The sequence below is a fragment of the Abramis brama genome (assembly GCF_963993115.1).
Source record: "Abramis brama genome assembly, chromosome: 1".
Taxonomy (NCBI): Eukaryota; Metazoa; Chordata; class Actinopteri; order Cypriniformes; family Leuciscidae; genus Abramis; species Abramis brama.
The window spans coordinates 49,511,427-49,537,277 of NC_139963.1; the positions used below are offsets into that span (position 1 = coordinate 49,511,427).

General features: G+C 35.0%; 1 protein-coding gene across 2 annotated transcripts; it reads right to left on the reverse strand.

Moving 5' to 3' along the window:
- Positions 1-5,415: 5,415 nt before the first annotated feature.
- Positions 5,416-25,138, reverse strand: LOC311077416 (GTPase IMAP family member 8-like). Of its 2 annotated transcripts, XM_084105871.1 has the most exons (6): positions 24,995-25,138; positions 24,491-24,532; positions 23,452-24,186; positions 21,611-21,652; positions 20,824-21,498; positions 5,416-8,384 (listed from the first exon to the last, which is right to left on the reverse strand). In XM_084105871.1, the coding sequence occupies exons 1-6, from the start codon at positions 24,996-24,998 to the stop codon at positions 6,436-6,438; spliced, it is 3,447 nt and encodes a 1,148-aa protein (XP_083961997.1). In that variant the 5' UTR covers positions 24,999-25,138; the 3' UTR covers positions 5,416-6,435. The 2 variants fall into 2 exon arrangements, with proteins under 2 accessions (XP_083961997.1, XP_083961998.1); XM_084105872.1 differs by lacking the exon at positions 24,491-24,532 and having other exon boundaries at positions 24,995-25,039.
- Between the last annotated feature and the right edge of the window lie 713 nt (positions 25,139-25,851).

A 25,851-nucleotide genomic window follows, 5' to 3' on the forward strand; every position in this document is an offset into this window, starting at 1 on the left:
AGGCTAAATGTATTAATTAATAATTATTGTTATTTGTTTATAACTTTTGATCTTGGCCTCGGACATTTGAAATGATGTAGACTATTGAGAGTTTTCTCATTTGGAATGCTCAATATAATTTTTTTTCACATAATAAGATGGTTCAGATGTGATCGTGATATCCTAGTAAATAATGGGTTGTATTATTATTATTATTATTTTTATTTAATAAAAGTGATTTTTTTTTTTTTTTCTTTGATGTGCTGGCCATAGTGTTTGTTCTACTTCAGTCAGGTTAGGTATGCAATCTGTTGATAGGTTATAGACTTTCTACTGATATCAACTGTCTTTCACTTTAATTAGATAGTCCTAAAAGATATCTACTAACACTTAGTTGAGAATGTCTATTAATAGTCAACTGATCATAAACATTATATTAATCTGTTGATAGGTTATAGACTTTCTACTGATATAAACTCTTTTTCACTTTAATTAGATAGTCCTAAAATATATCTACTAACGCTTAGTTGAGAATGTCTATTAATAGTCTACTGATCATAAACAATTTCTTTGTTGACAAGCAACAAATAAGCAACTACATGTAATCTTTAGTTGACTATCAACAGATTATCTACAAATGGTTAAAACATTTTTAAAAACAGTTTTAAATCAGCTAAAATAATTATTAATTTGATGCATATAAGACCCCTTGAGTAGGATATACAGTATCATATACTTCATATGCTGACATGACTGTTGACATTTAACTGACAGATTGATCTTGAGTTGTTGGTACTCAATCTACAGAAAGTTAGTTGACAATTGAAAGTTAGTCGCCAATTGGTTAATAACCTGTTGCAAAATAACATTGACAGTCAACAGGCACTTTTTCATAAAATCTGTAGATTAACACTTGAATTGTATCTTATAGTCTATAGGCAGTCAGTTGAACGTATGTTACTTGTCAGTTGAAACAGTGTTGTTGAATGTCAAATGATGCACTGTTGACAAGCTACTGAATAGCTACTAATAACTAGTAAAGTCTCAACAAACAGACTATCAAAATAAAGTGTTACCCAAATTCTAACTTCTATTGAATGCTGTCCTGTTCCGGTCTCCATATGAACTCATTCTATGAGCGCCCATCTGTTTCAAATGCAGATAACTTTGTGTCATTTACACACTCATTAAACTTTGTAGCAACAATGACAATGACAGCCAGATGGTCTGAATTAGCGAATCCTGATTGTTTCTCTCATGCTAAAACACATATGAGCATGTACATGTTCATATTCAGAACGCGTTGAATAATGTGGCCTGGTAGCATGTCTCCAGGCGTGCAAGCAGATCTCGCTGGTTAATGTTTACCACGACTTAATGAAATAAACGAACAGGTCCATATTGTTTCTCAAACTATCACGTGGTGCGACAACACCCCTTTTACTGTGTCTAACGTTTGTCCTTTGTGTACTGAAGGCAAATTAAAAGACTGACTCCTTTCAGTTCTCCAGAACTATCTGCTTCCCTCAGCATCAATTCTATGACGCCTCAGGCTGTAAGTAACTTGCCACAGAACTACCTTTGTCTTTGCTGAATGCCATTTTCCAATCGAACCCCCAACCCCTCACGTGGTACGGCACCACGAGAGGCAACTTAGGAGACAATCTAACACACACACACACGCACATTGCCATATATGGACTTCCACGTTACAAATTCATTCATTACAAATTTATAAAGAGTGTTTCGGGTGATTTGCATGTTCCCCAGTGTGATACTAGAGTAGTTGTGTTTTGGAATTACAGTAATGTAATCTTTAAATGCCTTTGTTCAACAAAAGAATGTATCCCTATGTGTCTGTCTGTGTCACTATTCGTTCTTGGTATTGTTGTAATCCCCTGTGCACGACGAAGGAGATTTTTGATAAGAGACTGTGATAAACGTTATGGTTCCACGCGTTTTTAATTCCCCGAGCATAATACCATATTTTGCCCCCTCGTGATTCCACACGAGGGTCGGGCTGCATTAACACCCAAAGAAACTTCTTCCTGCTTCTGATCGGAAGATCTGATTTGCTGTTGTTTCAAAAGAGGGCGTAAACAGATGTCTGTTAAAAGGCAGAAACCCCTTTATTCTCTTCTCGGATCCCTCTCTTCTTCTCTCATCTCCTGCTGTCGCCCTTCCTCCTCTCCTCCCCGGCGCAGCGCTTCTCCAAGGAACATCTGAAGAAGGCCCTGGCCTTCTCTATCGAACGAACACATGTTCGAGTCGTAGCTGCGTCCTTTGCAACCAAGATTTGCAACCTCTCCCGTCCCGGGAGACGAATCTGAACTTTTTCGGTAACGTTACATTCAGTGAGCCTTTCAAGCTTCCCGCGGCACCGGAAGACGCAGCAGAAACAGGATCGACACCGTCCACGCTGTCCTGCCTCAGCCTCAGCCTCACCAGAAAGAGCACAGAAACTCGCAAGTACATTATCTGATAAAAGCTGTTTCCAGGTGTCTCGTGAACCTAGGTTTCTGTATGTAATAATTACTAGCTTTTCCCTTCTCTCTATTTCTTTCTTTCTTTCATGTATTCTGACCACGTTATTGTTTTATGTTCTTGTTCGGTTAAATGTTTGTTTGTGTTTATTGTTTGCATTTTTACGTACGTTTATATTCGTAGCCCATATAATCTCTAGTCTTACATTTATTAAAATTCATTAATACTTTTCACTGTCTCTGTGTTTGAAATTCCACCTTATAAGTCAATGAAACTAAAAGATCTAGCTACAAGCTCGATATATAGACTACATTGAGTAGTTTTAATTAATAAACTCAGAAAGTTTGATGTTCGTGGCCAGAAGATAAAACTTTCTTGGAGTTTGTAAATACCCCTTCTTAACTGTGATGATCTTACATTTATTCGCTGGACGAATGACTGATGACCAGACCAGTTACAGAACAAGGTAATCTCGATAATTGATAAAATAAATGTACAGGCGACTTATGAATTATGACCATGAGTTATGATTATTAATATTTCCAAAATTCCCTATATTCTTGAGCTAATTCACATTAACCCAAAGTCGTATTTGTTACAACTTTAAAGGTTGAGGCACTGACAAAAGAAGGTCATTGAACACTGTAAATGAATGACGCTCTGGCGAGCCATGCGCTGATGAAAAGGGTATGTCTACCTCAGATTTAACATTTGGTCTGTACGTCCAGCATCAGGTAATAACATTAATATCATTTATGGTAGAGAAAGCTGCTTATTTTAACAAAAGTAACCGTGAAGAATTTAATATAAACACAGCTTTTGTGTCTTTATCAACTTTTCCATATATAGCTACCCAGCCAGCACAGCCATGTGGGGCCCAAATGGGTTTGACCTGGGCTATCTAACTGGGACCCAGCCAGTTTTGTCCTCGGTTTCCATGTTGGCCCCACATGGGTTTGCCCAGATGAAATGAACACTGCTTAGTATGCACAGTACAGGCTGTTTAATGTAACACTGAATCAGTGTTGGAGGTAATGAGATAATTAAGTGATTGAATAATGATTGTGCATTAATGATGAACACCTGCTGTTAACAAGCAGAATCACTGAAGGAAAGAGAAACACAAGAACTACTTCCAGCCACAGCCTTGGATGAAATCAACTGAAGATAAAATACATTAAATCTCTCAAGATCTGATTAAACAACTCCACAAACAGCATTACCAGCTTCACTTATTAGTAACCAGACTGACTTTATTTCTGTCAGACGCCTACAGAAAAGAATTAAGAAGAGGTTTAGATGTTGATTACTTATTTGAAAGTAATAGTTTGATTTGATGTTACCATTGTGGCGATCCGTGTGTGCTTTAGTCAGGCTCTTGACTTTTTAACATTAGTTGTTCTCAGGCAGCTGTGTCTGTTTGTTATGGTGAGAACAGCAAGTGAAAATATGATCAGATGCTGTAAGCTGATTGATGATATGAATATGATCGTCATATAGTGGCTTAACTCATTGATTATTTGTGAGGTTCATACGGTAGTATGTTATTCATTTTGTTTTATTGTTGTGATTCTACAACAAGAGAATAACAGAATTTAATCAGAACGTCAAATTATTTTTAAAACTCCATTTACATATTTTGGGCTCCTCCTAATCTTACTCACACACAGACATCAAGAATCAACATATGAATCTCAACAATGGTGACATGCTTCATGCTGCAATGCATTCTGGGAGCCATGGATAAGTTTTGTATGATGCACTCAGAATGCATTGCAGCATGAAGCATGTCACCATTGTTGAGATTCATATGCTGATTCTTGATGTCTCTGTGCAAGTACAACTTTCAGTAGTCCAACATGTGTAAATAGTGTTTTAAAAATCATTTGATGTTCTGATTAAACTGTGCTGGATCTCTTGCTGTAGAATCACAACAATAAAACAAAATGAATAACATACTACCTCAAAAATAATCAATGAGTTAAGCCACTATATGACGATCATATTCATATCATCAATCAGCTTACAGCATCTGATTATATTTTCTCTTGCTGTTCTCGCCATAACAAACAGACACAGCTGCCAGAGAAAAACTAATGTTAAAAAGTCAAGAGCCTGACTAAAGCACACACTGATCGCCACAATGGTAACATCAAATCAAACTATTACTTTCAAATAAGTAATCAACATCTAAGCCTCTTCTTAATTCTTTTCTGTAGATGTCTGACAGAAATAAAGTCAGTCTGGTTACTAATAAGTGAAGCTGGTAATGCTGTTTGTGGAGTTGTTTAATCCGATCTTGAGAGATGTAATGTATTTTATCTTCAGTTGATTTCATCCAAGGCAGTGGCTGGAAGTAGTTCTTGTGTTTCTCTTTCCTTCAGTGATTATGCTTGTTAACAGCAGGTGTTCATCATTAATGCACTATCATTATTCAATCACTTAATTATCTCATTACCTCCAACACTGATTAAGTGTTACATTAAACAGCCTGTACTGTGCACACTAAGCAGTGTTCATTTCATCTGGGCAAACCCATGTGGGGCCAACATGGAAACCGAGGACAAAACTGGCTGGGTCCCAGTTAGATAGCCCAGGTCAAACCCATTTGGGCCCCACATGGCTGTGCTGGCTGGGTACTACTGGCCCTGATAAACATCACATATACTTACCGCTTGCTCCATTTCTGTAAATCTGAATGAATGACTCTACCCGTTGCTCTAGTCTTCATCAACAGCCCTGCTGGTGCGATCGACTAACAGCAGATGGAGATTATGAATCGATAATCTATTGATATTCCTGCAGTGCTCGGATGTGAAATGTTGTATTTTCTACTGAATTTGAAACACTGAATTTGTGGAAGCTAAATAAAATGGACCGAAATTTGCCTGTTAAATATTATAGAATGCATTTTTAAACAGAATTAATATTTTGGAAGTGAAATCTGAAAGGTGAGTATGGATCATTTTTAATGAAAATGTGCGTGAAATGTTTTGAATTAAACTATTTGCAGCTTAAATATACAACCATGTTGAATTTCAGCCCATAAAAATGCAAGCCCTAAAAATACAATACATAAAAATGCAAGCACAGTTAATACAACGTCCAGTTCAAGAAGCTTTTTTTTCCAAAAACATTTGGCATTATTTTACTTCCATACATGGTGTTCCTCATTCCCCAAACAGTCCCCTTAATTAGTTATGAGGACTAGATCTGAAAGCACAACACACATTACACAAAGTTCATTCATTATATTAGAACTTCGCAAAAGGTGAGCAAAAAAGGTGAGTATCCTGGAAAATACTGGCAGTCGAAAATAAAACAGTAAAGGTTGTCAAATATTGCTGTATTGCCTTGTCATGTTCAGTTGCTTAAATTTTAACTCGCATTCTTTGAGCGTTAAAAAGTGCCATGCTGAAACTTCTGTGAACAATCAACACACCTTATTTGATATGTTTGGCTGTCTCAAACATTTTTACATTGACGAGCACTAACAACAACCATTTGTCTCTGCCGACAAATTTAATTAACTCATTCTTAATTAATTTACATAGACAGGGCCACATTGTCCAGCTGTCCACCAGGAAAAACTGCTCCAGATCCCCAGTCCGCATGATAACAGGTGGTGCAGACTCATTTCTGTCCCACTGGCTCTCAGTGAGAGCGCATTGCATTTTAATTTTTCACAACAGATTTACATGTGTAACGAACATAGGCCAGTAAGATCTGTGCATGTAAACCTCACTCCCCTGGCCTCAAGAAATGCGCTAGCGACCAATGGTAATGTCTACGGTAATGGCTCCCCTCCCATGTCTAAGACCCTGGTTCGAATCCCGCTCGGAGCGGGTCGAGTAATACTGGTTTCAGTTGGTGCATGACCCGGATGGGTCCAATGATAAGATAAAAGCTTTATGTAAGTAACTAAAAAAACATAAATATTGTTAGTTGACACTCATCTTTAGGCTTTGAAAATCACAGAATGGCACAGCTGGTTTTATTCTTCTGTTTTTCAACTTCTTTTAGTAGCTCTTTTATCTCTTCTCCTTTCTGGATCTGCAGATGTTGATAGAGCTTTTCCAGTAGTTCATGTTGTTTCTGACGTTCTTCCAGCATCAGTTTGAGCTCCTGAACGTGCTGCTCATTTCTCTCTCTGAAATCATTCAGTTCTTCTGCTTTTTTTCTGGCTTCATCTTCATGTTTCTTCTTTATGATTTTTATTTTCTCTTCATATCCCTTTTTCATTTCATTTCTCTCTTTCTCTTCTTTTTCTTTTCTCTCCTTATCCTCTTTTTCTCTTCTCTTTTTCTCTTCATCTTGCTCTTGTTTAAGATCTTCAACCATTTTCTTCCATCTCTTTCTCTCTTCTTCTCGTCTTACATCATCCTCTTGTTTTATTCTCTCCCACTCCTCTTTTCTCTCTCGCTCCAGCCTTTCATAATGTCTTTCCATTTCAGTTTTCTTTTCTTCATATTCTCTCTCTTTGTCTTCTCTTTCTCTTCTCTGTTTCTGTCTCTCCTCCTCTATCTTCTGTCTTTCTTCTTCTCTCTCTCTTTCAAATCTCTTTCTCATTTTCTCGAGTTCTTCTTGTTTTTCTCTCAGTTGTTCGTCATGTTTATCCTTTCTCTTTCTTTCATTTTCCTCTCGTTCTCTCATCTGTCGCTTCTTTTCATCCTCCCATTCTCTCTGCTGTCGTTTAATTTCCTCTTGAATCTCTTTTCTGTCATTTTCAGCCTCTTTTAATTTTCTTTTCCATCTCTGTCTCTCTTCCTCTTCTTGTTCAATCCTCATTTGCTCCTCAGATTGTCTCTTCTTTATTTCCTCTTTTTGTTTCTTTCGTAACTCCATTATAATACATTCTTGTTCATTTTTCATCTTTTCTTGATCTTGTCTGTATTTCTCTTCTCTCTTTCTATCTTCTTCTTCTCTTACTTTTTTCTGTTTTTCATACTGTGATCTCTGATATTTAATCTCTCTCTTCATTCTTTCTATTTTTCGATGATATTCAGTTTTTTGCTGCTCTTCCTCTTCTGATCGTTTCTGATTTTCAGTCTCTCGTTTCTTCTGTTCCGTTTTCTCTTTTACTTCAAACTCCTTTCTGAGTTTTTCCTCTTTTTTTCTGAATTGATTCTCCATTTTCATTCTCTCTTCGTCTGCTCTTTGTTTCTCTTCCTCGAGTCTCTTCATCATATTTTCCTTTTCCATCTCATATTTAGCTTTTAATTTTTCATTCTGAGCCTGAATCTCTCTTTCTCTCTCTTTCATTATTTCCTCCATTCTCTTTTTAATGGACATCTCTGCCTCCTCAAACATGCTGTTAGTGAAGTACCGACCATCATTAGTATTTTTTACTTCTTCTATCATGTTTAACAGTTGAATCACTTGAGTTTTGTCTCGTTTTTCTTTGTTGTTGAAAACCAAGAATCTGTTTCCACAATCCCTGATCAGTTTCTTCAGTTCAGCACAGTTATATTTGCACACATAATCTTCGATGGACTCATCCTCAAGTTCGTCTCCTCTAGTGAACAGAACGATGCTGAACTGAGCAGCTTTATGACCAAAGATCTTCTTTATCAGATCCATAGTGTCCATTGCCTCCTTGGTGAATCTTCCTAAACTCAACACAATGACAAACACATGAGGTCCAGGTGACGACAGTGAAATACATTTCACAATTTCTTCCACCACTTGATCAGTTTGCAGAGTCGTGTCAAAGAGTCCTGGAGTATCAACAACAGCTACTGATCGACCATCAACTTCACCAACTCCCTTTTCACAAACTGTCGTCACTGAATCTGGTCTTATTTGGCTGTGGAACTCATTTCTTCCCAGAATAGTGTTTCCTGTTGCACTCTTTCCACTTCCTGTCTTCCCGATCAGCACAATCCTCAGACACTCCTGATCATCCGATTTACTTTCAGCACCTGAAAAATAATGTTGGTAGAATTAATTTATTACTATCAGGCAGATTTAGGTTTGGTGTTTTTCAATCAAATAAAACTGAACACAAAGCATAGAACAATGTCACAGACTAACTTTAAAAAAAAAAAGTTACACTAACATCAAGAAAACATTTTAACGTTTCCATCACCAAAACTGAAAAAAATAAAAAAATAAAAAATAATAATTGTTAGCTGGGGACTTGTTCTGGCCGTTCAAAAGCCAAAATCCATTAAAGAATGTGATATTCCTGAAACATTCTTTCAACCTCATTTTTTACTATCAACTCAACATTAAAAATGTTGATTTGTAACATTCCTAGAACATACAATTGTCCAATACATCACCTTGGTTGACAGTATTTTACCGTAAAAATAAATACAGTAGCAACCTTACTTGGGACTTAAATTTATGGCAAAAAAAAAACAAAAAAACAATCAGCAGGACTTAATTTTGTGGAAAACAAAAAGCATTAGCTATGGTTCCCATATTTTACCATAAAAAATACAGTAGTTAGTTATTTAGTTATTATGGGACAATCCTTATATTTCATTAACATTACATTTTACTAAGCTTTGAACAATTGTTATATACTTATAACCACCAAAATAATTCCAGTAGTAAAAAAAAACAAAAAACACATGACGATTCAAAGTTCACCACAATTATTCTTCTACAAGCTGAAGCGCGTTAATATAAAGAATGTGTGTCATACACACAAATACAATTGCGCTCCTATTTGGCGCGCATGCTCGTTCAATGTGAAGTTTAGCGGTATAAAAAGTATAAAAGAAAAAAAAAATTCCTTTTAGGCACACAAAGACATCGAGAATCAGCCTGTGATTATGTACAGGTTTTTATTGGCTTTAAAGCCATTGGATGGAAACACACTTTCACCAGCTTTATTCGCATGAGTTTTTTTTACCGAACTTCAAATAATTCGATTGACAAGTGGATGGAAACTTAGCTACATAAGTACACCGGGGAGTGTTAATTTAACACTGTGGATTTTGCTGTGTATTTATTGATATTGACATAATCATCATGTAGCCTGATTCACTGATCTCATAAAGAGTCTTATCTTTGATTATATGAGGACTGTTTAATAAATTTCACATTATTGATTATATTAACTCTGTGATTAAAATAATATATGATAAATCATACGTTGTTTAATGAATGTTTATGGCATTTTGATGGTCCACTTTAGAAACAATAAGTACCTTTGTACTCTTGAGTGTTAATTTAACACTCATATTTTAACACTGACTCTGGAGCAATATAAACTCCCAGGAGAGTTAATTTAACACTGGACTTTTTGCTGTGTATGATGGTGACACACACAACTCTAAAATAATGCTAGGTAACATTTATTTTTGATGGTCCACTTTAGACATTTTACTAACTATAAATAACTTTGCAACTATATGTCAACTTATTACCTGAACCCTAACCCTAACAGTCTACTACAGTCGACTATAGTCTACTCTAATGACAGTTAGTTGACATGTAGCTGCAAAGTTACTTATAGTTAGTAAAATGTCTAAAATGGACCATCAAAAATAAATGTTACCTAGCATTATTTTAGAGTTGTGTGTGTCACCATCATACACAGCAAAAAGTCCAGTGTTAAATTAACTCTCCTGGGAGTTTATATTGCTCCAGAGTCAGTGTTAAAATATGAGTGTTAAATTAACACTCAAGAGTGTTAAAGTTAATGAGCTCATTAAGTGATTCATTGAGTGATGATTGAGCATTATTGAAGACACCTGATGTTAGCAAGCAGAATCACCAAAGGAGAAAATCTATTTTTTTAAGACACCGTTATGGAGATCAGTGTTTGTTTTAGTTGGGCTCTTGACCCATAAACTGTAAACATTAGATTATCTTTGGCTGTTGTATCTGAGTTATAACTGCCAGATGAACGAAGAGAAAGTTGATCAGGTTTTGTTGGTTATGTTTTGACATAATCATAATTTCACCTGAATCACTGACCTCATTTAGAGTCTAATCTCTGACTTAAATGTATATTGTTGATTACATCATCACTGTGATTCTACAGCATAAGATCTTTTTTAACTAGTCTAAAGGATTTCTTAAAAGTTGTTCTGATAAAACAAAATCTTTCTTTTAGGCACACACAGACATCAAGAATCAGTGTATGAATCTCAACAATGGTGACAAACAGAATATTCAATTAGGAAAAGGAAATTAGTAAGACAATTCAGATCATAATTTATTCATACCGCAATGCATGATGGGAGCCATGAATGAGTTTTGATTGGTGGCATCCAGAATGCACTGCACCATGCTTTATTACTGTCACCATTGTTGAGATTCACAGGCTGATTATTGATGTCAGTGTGTCTAAATAAAGTCATTTTCTAAGTATTTTTATCAGAACAATTTTTAAGAAATATTTTGGATTATATTGATAATGATAAAAATCATTTGCTGTAGAATCACAGGCTGCTGTAATCAACAAGGTAAATCTGACTCTCTAAATGAGAGTTGATATTCAGGTCAAATTATGATTATCAAATCATAACCAACACCACCTGATCACATTTTCTCTTTGTTCATCTGAGAGTTATAACTCAGATACAACAGCCAAACAAAATCTAAAGTTAATGTTTTATGGGTCAAGAGCCCAACTAAAACAAACACTGATCACCATAACGGTGTCTTAAAAAATGAGATTTTCTCCTTTGGTGATTCTGCTTGCTAACATCAGGTGTCTTCAATAATGCTCAATCATCACTCAATTAATCACTTAATGAGCTCATTAACTTTAACACTCTTGAGTGTTAATTTAACACTCATATTTTAACACTGACTCTGGAGCCATATAAACTCCCAGGAGAGTTAATTTAACACTGGACTTTTTGCTGTGTGCCAACTTATGCTGGGAAACTAGCCTGATCCAGGGCTGGCTAACTGTCAGGCTAAGCCTCAGTTGTTACACAGATAAATAAATATACAGTAAAGAAAATCACCTTAACCCTCTGGGGTCCTTCGGGTCCAAATGGACCCGAAGCGTTTAAAAAAAAAAAAGTTAAAAATCATAGCTTCATCGGAATGGTCCGAGATTTGGTGACTTTGTTGGTACTTGGTATATGAACACCCAAAAAAATTGGGGACAGGATTTGAATAGTCTAAGTGGTTGTAAAAAAAATAGTCACACTCAGGACCTTCGGGTCCAAATGGACCCGCCATAGGAAATGAATGGGAAATTGGCAAAAATGTGAAAATGCAGAGTTTTTTTGTGCGTACAATCTACAAATCAGCCACGATCCAGAAAAAAAGCACACAACAGTGAAGGGGTTAATCTATAAAACATCAAGAGTGCAAAACAGACACATCCACACACACACACACACACACACAAACACACTTTTATACACATACACACTAATAAATTCAGATTACAAAAATCTGTTTTGAATTTTTAAAAATCACAGCTTCATCGGAATGTTCCGAAACTTGGTGACTTTTATGGTATTAGGTATGTGAACACACAAAAAATATTTGGGTCATGATCCAAGCATGTCACACTTCTGCTCTTTGGTCAAAAATGACCCCCATAGGAAATGAATGGGAAATTGTCAAAAATATGAAAACACAGAATTTTTTTGTGCACACAAGCTACAAATCAGCCAGGATGCAGAAAAAAATGACTCAACAGTGAAGGGGTGAATCTCTAAAACATCAAGAGTGCAAAAAAAAACCACACACACATTTTTTTTAATAAAAATAAAATAAAAAATATGTATATAAAAAATGTCTATTATATTCAATGGGAAAAAATGGGTCATAATTATTGTATAAATATTAATTAAAATCAAAAAATTATCTCAAAACACCAAAAAAGAAAAGAAAAAATATTATAAAAAACAAGTAAAAAAAAAAATATATGATTTTTTTTTTATATATATTAATCCCGCCCTCCGGGTCCATTTGGACCCGAAGGTCCTGAGTGTGACTGTTAAACGAAGGACCCCAGAGGGTTAAATAAGGCTACAATGATAAATGAGACAATATAGACCTACAAACGTGTTAAATTGTATATGAAATGTTTAACGTTGTTAAAAAATATATATATATATACATATATATATATATATTAGGGCTGTGCGATATATATCGTGAGATTGTTATGCGCATCTCGTCAGTAAAGCCGGTTCCTTGATTAGTAGTAATTCGCCTTCACCTGCTTTCAGATGGAGCGGCATTTACTACAAAGAGCCGTAGTTAACTGACAAGCTGAGCCATATCGCATTAATATCGCGGACGTATCGCCAGCAATAATTAATGCGATATGGCTCAGCTTGTCAGTTAACTACGGCTCTTTGTACACAGCAAAAAACTCCAGTGTTAAATTAACACTCCTGGGAGTGTATGAATCCACACTCAAGAGTGTTTAAGTTAATGATATAATTAAGTGATTAATTTAGTGATGATTGAACGTTATTGAAGACACCTGATGTTAGCAAGCGGAATCACTGAAGGAGAAAATCACAAATTGTAAGCCACCGTTATGACGATCAATGGTTGCTTTAGTTGGACTCTTGACCCATATATTGTTAACTTTAGATTTTGTTTGTCTGTTGTTTCTGAATTATAATCACCAGTTGAACAAAGAAAAAAGTTATCTGATGGTGTTGGTTATATTATGACCATCATCATTTGAACTTGATCACTGAACTCATTAAAATCCTTCTTTCTGACTTCGATTTATGTTGTTAGTTACAACATAACTGTGAATCTGCATAAATGCCCAGAATTTTTGATATAATATAAAGGATTTCTTAAAAGTTGTTTAAAAAAAAAAATCATTCTTTTAGGCACACACAGATGTCAAGATTCAGTCTATGCATCTCAACAATGGTGACGAGCAGAATATTCAATTAGGAAAAGTAAATTACATAGACAATTCAGATCATAATTTATTCATACCGCAATGCATGATGGGAGCCATTAATGAGTTGTGACTGGTGGCAGCCACTGCAACATGCTTTATTATTGTCACCATTGTTGAGATTCACAGGCTGATTATTGATGTCTGAATGTCTTTTGATCAGAACAATGTTTATTAAATTTTTTGAATTATAAGTAAAGTACCGATAATAATAGGCTGAAGAATCACTAAACTGCTGCTAACAAGTTAAACCAAACTATCTCAATAAGTTTCCTTTTTGAGATCACAGCATGATTATGTCAAAACATAACCAACACTATAAGATAACATTTTACTTTGTTCATTTAACTGTTATAAATCAATAACAGCAGACAAACAACAGTAAATATTAAAGTAAACATATAATGGTCTAGAGCCCAACTAAAGCAAACACCCATCACCTTAACGGTAACTTACAATCTGTGATTTTCTTCTTCAGTGATTCTGCTTGTTAACATCAGGTGTCTTCAATAATGCTCAATCATCACTAAATTAATCACTTAATTATCTCCTCAGCCCTAAATGCCGCTTCATCTGAAAGCAGGTGATGGTGATTTACTACTAATCAAGGAACCGGCTTTACTGACGAGATGCGCATAACAATCTCACGATATATATCGCACAGCCCTAATATATATATATATATATATATATATTTTTACATAAACAATTGATAGTATACAATATAATTTTACATGTCTGTAGGTCTATAGTGTCTCATTTATCATTGTAGCCTATATATATATATATATATATATATATATATATATATATATATATATATATATATATATTCTTTTTTGTTTTTTTTGTGTTTTTTTTTTAACTGGTTTTATTTTTATTTTGTTCCCAAGATTTAATTCGATAGTTTTAAAGATTTAATAAATTATTATAATTAGAAGATATTTCTGGTGTTATAAAATATCGCATAGCCTATTCATTTTCCAAGCAACTGAGTTCAGGCTATTTTAAGTTTGCTTTATGAAACAGAATCAACCGACAATAAGTCTGACTAACCAAAATAAGCCTGGCTTGTATTCTACACTGTTAGACCTTACCGGGTTTTTTTACAGTAAAATACTGGCAACACTGTTGCCAGTAAAATACTGTTAATTGTACAGTTCTTTACTGTAATCTAGTTTGTTTCTGTAAAAATTCAATAAATTATAGTTAACTAATTACACTTGCAGAAACCGACTGCCTTAAATTGACCAACTGTCATTTAAATGTATTAACTAAAATTTATAATGCATTAATAATGTGAACAAAGTATTACTGTGAACTTCTTTCATTTGAGACCACTAAAAAACTATTGTACATAAAGAGATTTCCACTGGACCAACAACCACACAGTCACCACCTGTTAAATAAAGCAACATGCAGCAAATCATCAATGTTTGTAGATCTTCTCCTGGACTGAAGCACAGGCTCTACTCTTCTGCACAATGGTGACCCAAAAAAATAATTTTACAGTAAACTACTGGCAACAGTGTTGCCAGTATAAACCTGTTTTATAACTTACAGTTTATTACTGTTAAAATACATTTTGTCGGTGTGTCTTTTTTATCTTACACAGTTAACCCTTTCAACCCCTCAGGGAAATCCACACTACGAGTAAAAAGTAGCGATGCAGTGAGATAATTAAGGGAATATGTAAGTGATTGTAAGCAGAATCACTGAAGAAAAGAGAAACACAAGAACAGAAAATAGAGAAACACAATAACTACGACTGACTTCCAGCCATTACACATTATTACAATTATTATTAACCAGTATGACTTTATTTCTGTCATACAGAAGTTGTTATTGAGATGTTTAATTGAAAATGTTTGGTTTGAAGTTACCGTTATAGAGATCAGTGCTTGCTTTAGTTGGGATGCTGATGCTAAAACATTAATTTTTCTTTTGCTGCTTGAGCTGTGTTTTTGCAAGTCACACTTGTGCACACACAGTTTATGAATGACTGCAGTTATAATGATTATGATGACAAAATCATCATATTGCCTGTTCATTCACTAAGGAATTCATTCTCACTTATTCAAAGTTTAATCCTTAATCAAAAGTGTTACATTACCGCCACTGTGAAAACGCAGCAATAAGATACAATGACTCTTTTTTTTTTTAACACATGATGCATAGCCAGAGAAACAGTAGAGCTACACTGTGTTTTAGAAACACTGAGATATCACAATTTAGCACATTAATCTCAACAATGGTGGCAATATTTCTTTATTATTATTATTATTCATGCAGCAGTGCATGCTGGGAGTTTTATATTATCCTGGAACCCAGCATGCATTGCGACATGAAACTTTTCACCATTGTTGAGATTCATATGCTGATTGTTGATATCTGTGTGTGTCTCAGTAAAGCAGGAGTAAAATAAAATTGAATGCACTATATGATTACAATATTCTTCAGAAGACCTGATTACAGAAATATTGATTTCATTTTGTAGATTCACAGATATATGCTAAATATGAGACAACTATAATTTCAATGACTATATACAGGAAAAAACTGAAAATCAGGCATGTCCAGGATGATTGTGACATCATCACAAAAGAATAAAAACACCTGGTCATCTTCCTCTTGACTTTTTCTTTCCATAACAAATGTGTTTTATAAACTCACCGTTACAGCAGTCAGAGGGAGAGATGAAAGGTAAGAAGTCCAGGGACAAGAGCCCAACTAAAGCAAATACTGATCTCCATCATGGTGACAACAAATTTTATTAATAACTAAATCTCTGTTAATTCTCAACAAGAACTTTTGTACATGTATGAAAGAAATAATCGTAAACTGGTTTGTAAACTGGTTTCACACTCAGTGTTGCTGGAAGTCAGTTGTAGTTTTTGTGTTTCTCTTTTTTCTGTTCTTGTTTCTCTGTCCTTCAGTGATTCTGCTTATCAGGTGTTCATCAGTGTCTCAGTTCACTCACTTCTTTTCATTCAAGGGGACTATATTAGTGAACTAATGTAGGGAATAGTGAATGAGGGTATAGGGTGTGATTGTGAAAACAGCCTCTGAGTGTCGACTTTGAGCACTGTCAATTCACAGTATATTCCTGTAGGCTACTTTTATTTTCTACGGTATATTACTGTTTTAATGAAAAATGGTATAATATTGTCAGAATTTTACAGCAAGGGTTAACAGTGTAATCTTGTTTTATGGAACAACCCTCAGAAGGCATTGATTAGCTGGTTCAGGTGTGTTTGATTAGGGCTCAGATAGATAGCAACCATCAAAACAATGTTAAATCAATCTTAATGTGTACATTTTTGACTCAACATCACTTTGCATCACATTAAAAACAGAATTTCAACATCATGTTTGCACTCTCAGAAAATGAAACACAACAACTTAAAAGCCACACAGCCTGAAATCAACTGCAAATAAAAGAAGACAATAAATCTCAGCAGAAGGTCTTTTTGACAATTAACAGAGGTTTAGATGTTTATGTTTTATTGAAAATGTTAGGTCACCATTATTGTGATCAGTGTGTCCTTTAGTTGGACAGTTTGACTCTTGGCTTTTATGAGAGTGTGTGATCTTCAATATTATGAAGCTGCAGTCTCTGAGCCTGCAGCCACAGTCCTGCACCCGGGTCCCCCATTCTCAGACTCCTCGTTTTTTGAGACAGCACCTCCTGCTGTTCGGAAAATCGTATAACACCCTTATCCAAATGCCATTGAAAACAATAGGATGCAATATTACGGTCTCGTTTTATTTAAAGTTATCCAAATAAATATTTGCGTTCCCTGCTTAATGCATGTGCCAAAAAAACTTATTGTGTTCTCTGACTAACAAATTACCCAGTTATTTTTTGAGCGTGGGTGTAATTGAAAGAAAATTACTGATGCAAGGGATACAATTACTATGGAAGCTTGATTCCGCCAATGAATAATAAATAAATAATAATTATTGTGACTTTTTATCTCACAATTCTGACCTTTTTTTTTTCTCACAATTGCGATATATCAAGTCAGAGTTGTGACTTTTTTTGATGTCAGAATTGCGAAAAATAAAGTCGCAATTCTGAGAAATAAAGTCGCAATTGTGAGATATGAAGTCGCAATTCTGAGAAATAAAGTCGCAATTGCAGATTGAACTATCTTCTGAAAAATATTATGTGATATTATATTGCTACAATGTTTTTTTTTTTATTCAAATCCCAATTTTTCTTTCAGTTCAACCTATAATGGTCTAATTACCATTATACCATGCTAACATGACAAAACCTGTTTTTTGATATTTTGAATGCGAAGCAAAACTCAAATAAGAACAAAACACCAATAATAAACAATTCTGTACTTTATTTAATGATCACCTAAACATCATCTTGCTGTAAACAGGACAAAGTAAAGAAAAAAGGAAAGAATTGTGTTAATGACTTACTTTTCGTCTTCAATTGCATTAAAAAAACCCTCCTCATTTATAAGTCGCTTTGGATAAAATTGTCTGCTAAATGAATAAATGTAAAATGTAATGTAAATGCATAAGGTAAAATAATTTCTGGTAGGCGAATGTTCCTTCTTTTTTCATTCTTTTTGCAATCGCTCTGTCAAATTCATCGACTTAATTCATCAATTCATCGAAATAAAAGATGAATGCCATTGTCAAAAATATTGTGTAATAATAAATAATATTTTTTTGCAAATGCAAATTACAAGCATAAGTAGGGCCACGGAGGAAATGGCTGGCAACAACTTCATATCAGTTAAATTAATATTGATTCATTTTAATACTTACATTTTATATGAACTAATTTAAGTAGTCTACATAAATTATATAAAGTAAAATAATTACTCCGGCATTAATTAATTCAACTTATAGTTTTAGGAAAAAAGGTCTGGTAATTAAAAAAATGGTCAAATGGTAAATCTGATTAAATAATTAGTGATGACATTCTTTGATATTAACACACTTAATGTATTTAATTGGCTCTACTTTAATGTCAACTAATTTTAATCAAATTTTTACAATGGCGTGTCTACAACAAGTCCAAGGTTAAAGGCTAACGTTAGCTATCAAAATATTTTCGGGGGAAAAAGGCGAAAAAACATACATTAACGGCTCAAATTTTGTTACAAACTACTTTACAAATATTAAATGGACTATTCATATGTTGGTGTATCGATGAGCTATAAAGTAGTTTGATTAAAAAAGAAACCGAATGAGTATGATTCGCTAAATAAAATTGAAGATACTCACATTCTTCACATGTTTATCCGATATAATTTGATAGGAGGCGCTGTCTCGAAAAACGAGGGGTCTGAGAATGCGGGACTCTGGGTGCAGGAGTAGCTTCATACTACTCGCAGGGTTGCCAGGTGCCAGCAAGGTTTTCCAGCCCAAAACCTTGTCAAAAACCGCCCAATTTTGTGTGTGGCTTGTTTCTCGTTTAAACACATTAAAATCATTAACACGCTTTAAAATGACCCATTTTCCGACTTAGCCTATCCAATTTTAGAAACAATATTCAATCAAATGAACGTAAAAGTAGGCTACTGACCTCAATCAGACTACCCAGATAGCAAACAGTCATTGAAACTATGTTAAATCAACATTCCTTTTTCAACAATAAGTCATTGAATCAACATCGAATATATTCTACTAATAAGCTTATGTTACGGAAAATAATGCGATCAACTTATCGATGAGTCTCTTTATTGTCAATAAAAGTCACTTGGAACAAAAGCATTCAGTAACATAAAAACAGTGGATACAAGAAAAAATAACCCACTTTAACATTTCAGTTATTTCAAATGGCAACATAAAACATGCATATTAGGGCTTGGAGAAAAAAAAACGATTTTTTTTTGTGATTTTAAAATTGATTTTTTTTTATTACAGATATTAATTCAAATCAAATTGATTTTTTTTGCCCTTGCTTATAGATGAGGTTGACCGAAGTTAGCCACTTTCGTTTCAACAGAGGATGAAATGTGTCGTTACAGAGCTGCACCATTCTTTAAAAGTCTGTGGTCTCGATTCAGACACCCACGCGTTCTTCTTCCATTTCATCTGTCTATTAAACCTTTGACAAAATCATATCGCAACATTAAAATCTGTGTTGGCGTGCGTGCGTCACTTTAAGGTAGTGGGAGGGAGTGTTGTGAGGTTAGGGGGCACGTCAGCCAGGGGTACGTTTCCCGAAAGCATCGTTGGCCAACTATGGTCGCAAGTTCATCGCAATGTCCATTGAACTCTATTGGTAACGAGGGAACTTGCGACCATAGTTGGCTAACGATGCTTTCGGGAAACGCACCCCAGAGTTGTAGTGTGTGTGTGTGTGCGTGTGTGAGAGACTGCTGCCTGCTGAACATTGGGTTGCAGGAATAAGGATCTGAAGTGCCGGTGTTTCGGCAACAAAAACCCGCCGAACTGATCCGAAACCAGCCCAACTTTTTTCCACCCACCCAAACCCATTTTTGGCCGCAAAATAGATTGCAAAACCGGCCAATCTGACAACCCTGACTACTCGTGATCTTTGCAACAGTGTGTGCTGAAACACATAATTTATTGCAAAGAAAGCCAGAAACAAAGAAAGTCAGTTGAAATATTTTTCAGCTTCATAATTCACTAATTTTACCACTGACCAAAAGGTAATTTCTCATTATAAAGTTGTATTCACAAACAATACTTTCTTGCCACAGATCAGACATTCTGAATTTTTTTAAATACATTAATGGAAAAATATTTTTAGATACACATCCAGACAACAAGAGTCAGCATATGAATCTCAACAATCGTGACATGCTTCATGCCGAAATGCATGTTGGGAGCCACCATAGTATAAAACAAGCATGCATTGCAGCATGAAGCATGTCACCATTGTTGAGATTAGTATGCTGATTCTTGATGTCTGTGTGTCTAAAAACGATCATTCCTACAATGTATTTAAAAATTTAAATTCTGAACATTGATCTGTTGCAAGAAAGCAATATCCAGTTATGTTGAAGTGGTAAATTAGAAAACTATTTTACTTCTAATTATGCTGAAAATTGTTTCACTTGCTTATTCTTGTTTCTGGCTTTCTTAGCAACAAATTATGTTTTGGTAAGAACTGCTGCAAAGACCAGAATCACGCATAAAAGCCAAGAGTCAAACTGTCCAACTAAAGCAAACACTGATCACAACAATGGTGACCAAACATCAACTACTACACCTCTGTTAATTCTCAAAAAAATAAATAACTTGATGCAGATGCAGGATGCAGGGGCAAACTGAATTGAATAGCCAAGTCTGATCATCTGAATGAGCCAGCGAGACGCGCTGGGAAGGGCTACCGAGGCCCCCAGACACCGTGCAAGCGACACTAGTGGAACTATTTCTGAATCAATCCCGGCTCAGGACTACCCTTGGACAACCCAAGAGGTTGATTATTGACTATTTCTTTAATGGTCTTTCTCATTATATAAAGAAAATTATCATGCACATGCACAATACAAACATCCACTCACCTTCTGACTGAATCTTCTGCTGCAAGTCATTAATCTTACTTTCCATTTCACTCAGTTTTTCTTGCAGTTCACGTCTGACTCTGTTCTCTTGAGCTTTCACATACATCTGAAGTGAATATGGTTCAGTCTTCATCTTCTCTATATAATACAGTAGTTCTGGGATTTGTCTTGAGTTTTCGAGCTCCTTTAACCCCATCACTCTGAACTGACCTCCACAGAGACTGATTAACCTCTGAGAATCTGGGCTGTCATTTATAAAGTCTATCACTGCTGCTCCAAAAACAAGATCTGAGGTGAAGAGCAGAATGAAATACTCATAAGAGTCAAATATTCTTTTAATCTTTTCTATTTCTGCTTTGTCTTCATCAGTCAGTGGACCAACAGGAACAATGAGGAGGAAAACATGAACTCCAGGATCACAGAGAGACACACAGTTAAGAGTTGCACTCTTCAAGTCCTCCTCTGAGAGTCGATTGAGAGCTGGAAGCTCCACCAGACTGATCAGACGTCCATGAATCTTCTCTTCTTTCTTCACACACTCTTCACTGCTTGCAATTCGACATGAAGGTTTTATCTTTTTCCCTCTTAAAAGTTTTGACACAGCGACCTTAAGTGATCCATTGCTTCCACACAGCACCAGGTTCAACTTCTGTTTTCCAGAGAAATTAGCTGACACTAAATAAAAAAAAAACATATACATAGTCACACTTTCACAGAAAACTTTTTTTTTAACTCCAATCAGTTTAAAACAACATTATTTCTTGCTGAGACTTAATTTATTACTTACTATTGGGACGATTCCATTTTGGGCTATGCTTTCTAGTATCATCTTTAAAAGAAAAAAAAAACGTATAAATAAAAAACAATGTACAAATAATATGTTTACAATACATACTGCTATTTCTAAATCACAAGTATAAAGTTGGGAAGGCTGGGGTCCTTGTTCCGTTTTCTTCTAATTTAGTTTTCTGTTCCTCTTTCAAAGTGTCCCTGTTCCTCTCTTAATACCAGAGATGGAAAAAGTACTCACTTCCCGTAGAAGTACTGTAGAAGTACAGATACTTGTGTTAAAAAAAACCCTTGTGGTAAAAGTAGAAGTACTGGTTTAACTTCTTTACTCAAGTAAAAGTAACAAAGTCCAGGTTTGGAAATTTACAAGTAAAAGTAGCCCTGCGGATGACAACCATTTTTTTATGCAAAGCTACCAAGACCACACAAATGTTACTAGAGTGCAAACTGAGAAATGTAAGTGGATATGGAAAAAAGGTTCTTTATATGCCATTGCCTACATTGCCTGTCTGCCAACAGGCCTAAAACATCATCACATATATGATTATTGTGACAGAGACTTGGACTCAGGTTAATACGATTCTGACTGAGTAGCAAGATATGAATTCATTTGTGATTCTGTGAGAATTCACAGATCCAGTTTCTCTTTTTTAATCTTCCCCTTAACATTTAAATGAATCTACACATATGTGTGTGTGCTCAAATATGGCTAAAGAAAATAAAAGGATAAAATATGAATTACTAAACATGTCTTGCTGCTTGTCTGCCGAATCCCTGGGATTTACGTTTTCTTCATTTTCAATAATGTCGCCGTCCATACTACTATGTGCTAATGTTACCGCCATCAAGCCACAATTATTTGCCGAGAATGAATGCCGCCGAATCTGTCGAGTCGTCTTGTAGTGGTGCGTCAAGTTCAACGTATATTCTCATTCAATTAGATTGAATTCGGTATTGATGACGCGAAAAATAATAATAATGGTAACTCCACTGAAATTATTTGAAACTTATTTGAGAAAATTTTGTAAAATGTAACGAGTAGAAAGTACCGATAATCGTGTTAAAAATGTAAGGAGTAAAAGTGAAAATTAGGCACAAAAATAAATAGTAAAGTAAAAATATCTGAAAAATCTACTTTGTACTTCGTTACTTCCCATCTGCTTAATACTTGTATCTTAGTCCCTTGTCACATGGTTGCTTTGAATTCTATGAGTTTGAGTTTAATATATATTAAAGATGTCACTTTGGCTTAAACTTACAGTAAACTTTAGTAACAAATAATTTTTTTCAGCAAGTTAAATGTTCAACAAGTACTGCTCAGACTGTTTAAAAATATACAATTTACACATGTATTCCCTTATGAAACGAAAATATATTTCCAGATATTTGGAAACTGAATAAATACAAAAAACATAAATTTAAAGAAGTTGACAGATATCACTGCAATGGGACAATATAGAAACACTTTAAATCCCAACAGAACATTAAACACTAACAAAAAGTTAGATCTAAAAGATCTGTGAAGATCTCAGCAGAGGAGGATTAAACAACTCCACAAACAGCATTACCAGCTTCACTTATTACTAACCAGAAATACTTTTTTTTTTTTTTCACACGTCTACAGAAGTTCTTATTGAGAATTAACAGAGCTTTAGTAAAATAATAAAGTTTGAAGTCGCATAGGCACAATTTAAACATATAGTCAGGTCTAGTATCTCTGAGAGTCAAATTTAAATTTTAAAACCTGTTTGACAAGTTGTTTATGACTTTCTCAAATGTATTTTGTTGAAACTATAGTTAATGAATCACAATCTTAAAATAGCAAGTCTGGAAACTTACAAAAGGGACTTTCTTCATCACTTCTCCTTTTTTGTCTCTCTCTGGATTTTCCATAATCATAGTGGTGAGAACTCGTGCTTTTGTCCTCGATTGGCTCTTCATCCACAGACATTCCTTTAAAATCATGAAATATGTCACATGTGAGATAGTCTTCCTGGTTTCCTTTGCGCATCTGATCAACCCATGTAAATATATCTGAGTGCAATCCTGTGTTTGTTTCATCCAGCTTCAGATGTCGACCTCCACAGTCCTTAATCAACTGGTGAATAGTGTGCGGTTGCACCATAGTGCTGCCTCCAATCAGTTGTGCAGTATGGCTGATTACAGAACTAATTAATGAGTGTATTTCTTTATCAGTCGTGAGCACGATGGTGCGTTTAATCGCTTCTTCACTGAACTGTTTCAGCACATATTTCACTCTTCTCACGTCCTCCTCAGTGAAGTCTTCATGCTGCAGTACGAGTATGAAGGCGTGAGGTCCTGGATCAGACTGATAAACACACTCTCTCACAGTCAGTGTGATCTGATGATGTGACATGTTTGGATTCAGCAGATGAAGAGTGTTAATGACAGTGATGTGTCTGTCCTTCAGTATTCCACTGACTGGGATTACATTGTTCTGCTCTAAATCTGCCGGCTCTTCATTCTCACGCATATCTGTTCCCAGGATCAAGTTTCTAACTTTGCAGTTTTCTGATACATTCTTCCCCAGAAGAACAATCCTCAAATCACACACTGGAAAACAAAACAAAATACTGTAAAGAAAAAAGAAACTTGAAAAATAATCACCTGAAAAGTGTAGAAATAGCTACCATAGTAACAAAAAATTTAAACAATTGTGAGTATTTTGGCTTGAGATTTACATTACTGAATATTAAATGAAAAAAAATGTTTGGTTGTGGTTCCTATGTAAATTATTCACAACCAGATTTCCCATATAGAAACCTCAAAAAAACAACTGACTGTCACTGAATATAACAACAACATGTGCAGCCATATTTACATGGTAACTATATAATCTATAATTGAACTGACTTACTGTTAGGAGTGTCAGAATTTAGACTGTCCCGCCTTTGCCCCTCTGAAAATAAAATCATCCAAATAGTAACATATGTAAAGAATATAATGTAATTGAAGCGTCAATGATCATGACAGAATTAATTAGTGACAGAACCGGTCAACGACAGAACGTTGGGATTCGGTTCAAACTCATACATTTTGAAAAAAATGTATCAAGAAAAACATTTAAAAACTAACAAAATGACAGAGTGTGTGTACATATATATTTTTTTTTAACTCTTTGAAAATAGGTGGAAGTCTTTCTGCATATGTGACTGAATCTAGACAAAATCAAGCTAAAAATACTATCAGTGACAAAGTGGCAAATACTCTTCATATTTCATAAAAACAATTTATGAATTGCATCCACTTTAGAAAAAAAAAAAAAGGACTTATTCACCGGTTATCTTTATTTACTCCATTGCCACAGAATATACACATTTCAACCTATCTTCTATTTATTGTAATTTAATTTGTTGCCTACCCATTCTGGATGTTATTTCACCTCAAGCATCGTGCTAAAATCTGATTCCTCAGCAAACTGCTCCTACTTTCGTTTACATTCACATGAGTCTCACACAGCCACACCTTTGACTGTGGGCAGTCTGTGGCTAGACTGTTTTACTCTGAGGAGATTTTCAGTTCAGTCTTTTCCTCAATGCTAACAAAAGACAGTCAAGAAACTGTTGTAGAAAATAGCAAAATCCCCAGTGTTAAATTAACACTCCTCAGTGTACATATGTGTCCACACTACAGGGTGTTAAAAATTAACACTGAAGCAGTGTTGAAGTTAATGAGATAATTAAGTGATTAATTAAGTGATGATTGGCCATTAGTGGTGACACCTGATGATAACAAGCAGACTCACTGAAGGAAAGAGAAAAAACAATAACAGAAAAAAGAGAAACACAAGAACTACAACTGACTTCGAGTCATTACACATTGTTGCACTTATTACCAGTTTGACTTTATTTCTGTCATACATCGACAAAAGTTCTTGAGATTTAACAGAAGTTTAGACGGTAATGTTTTATGGAATTTTTCTTTTCAAGTTACCATTTTGGTGGTCAGCGTTTGCTTTAGTTGGGCTCTTGACCCTTTTCATTTTTTAAATATTAGTTTTTCTCTGGTTGCTACAACTCTGTGTTTATAAAGCACATTTGTTACTGCAAGAGAAAACATGACCTGCTCACAATATGTTTTGGTGATAAAAACATTATCATATAGTGTCCTGATTCACTGATGCCATTCAGAGTCTAAATTTTTGACTATATGCTTGATGTCTTGTTTTAGAATTGGTAATTGTAGTTCTGAGATTCTACAGTTTGAGATCCAACAGCA

Coding starts and splice junctions, on each gene's coding strand:
- LOC311077416 (XM_084105871.1), bottom strand. Junction 21,653..23,451: donor TGATGAAGAAAGTCCCTTTT/GTAAGTTTCCAG, acceptor TTTCTTTTAAAG/ATGATACTAGAAAGCATAGC. Junction 21,499..21,610: donor AAAATGGAATCGTCCCAATA/GTAAGTAATAAA, acceptor TTTTTTATTTAG/TGTCAGCTAATTTCTCTGGA.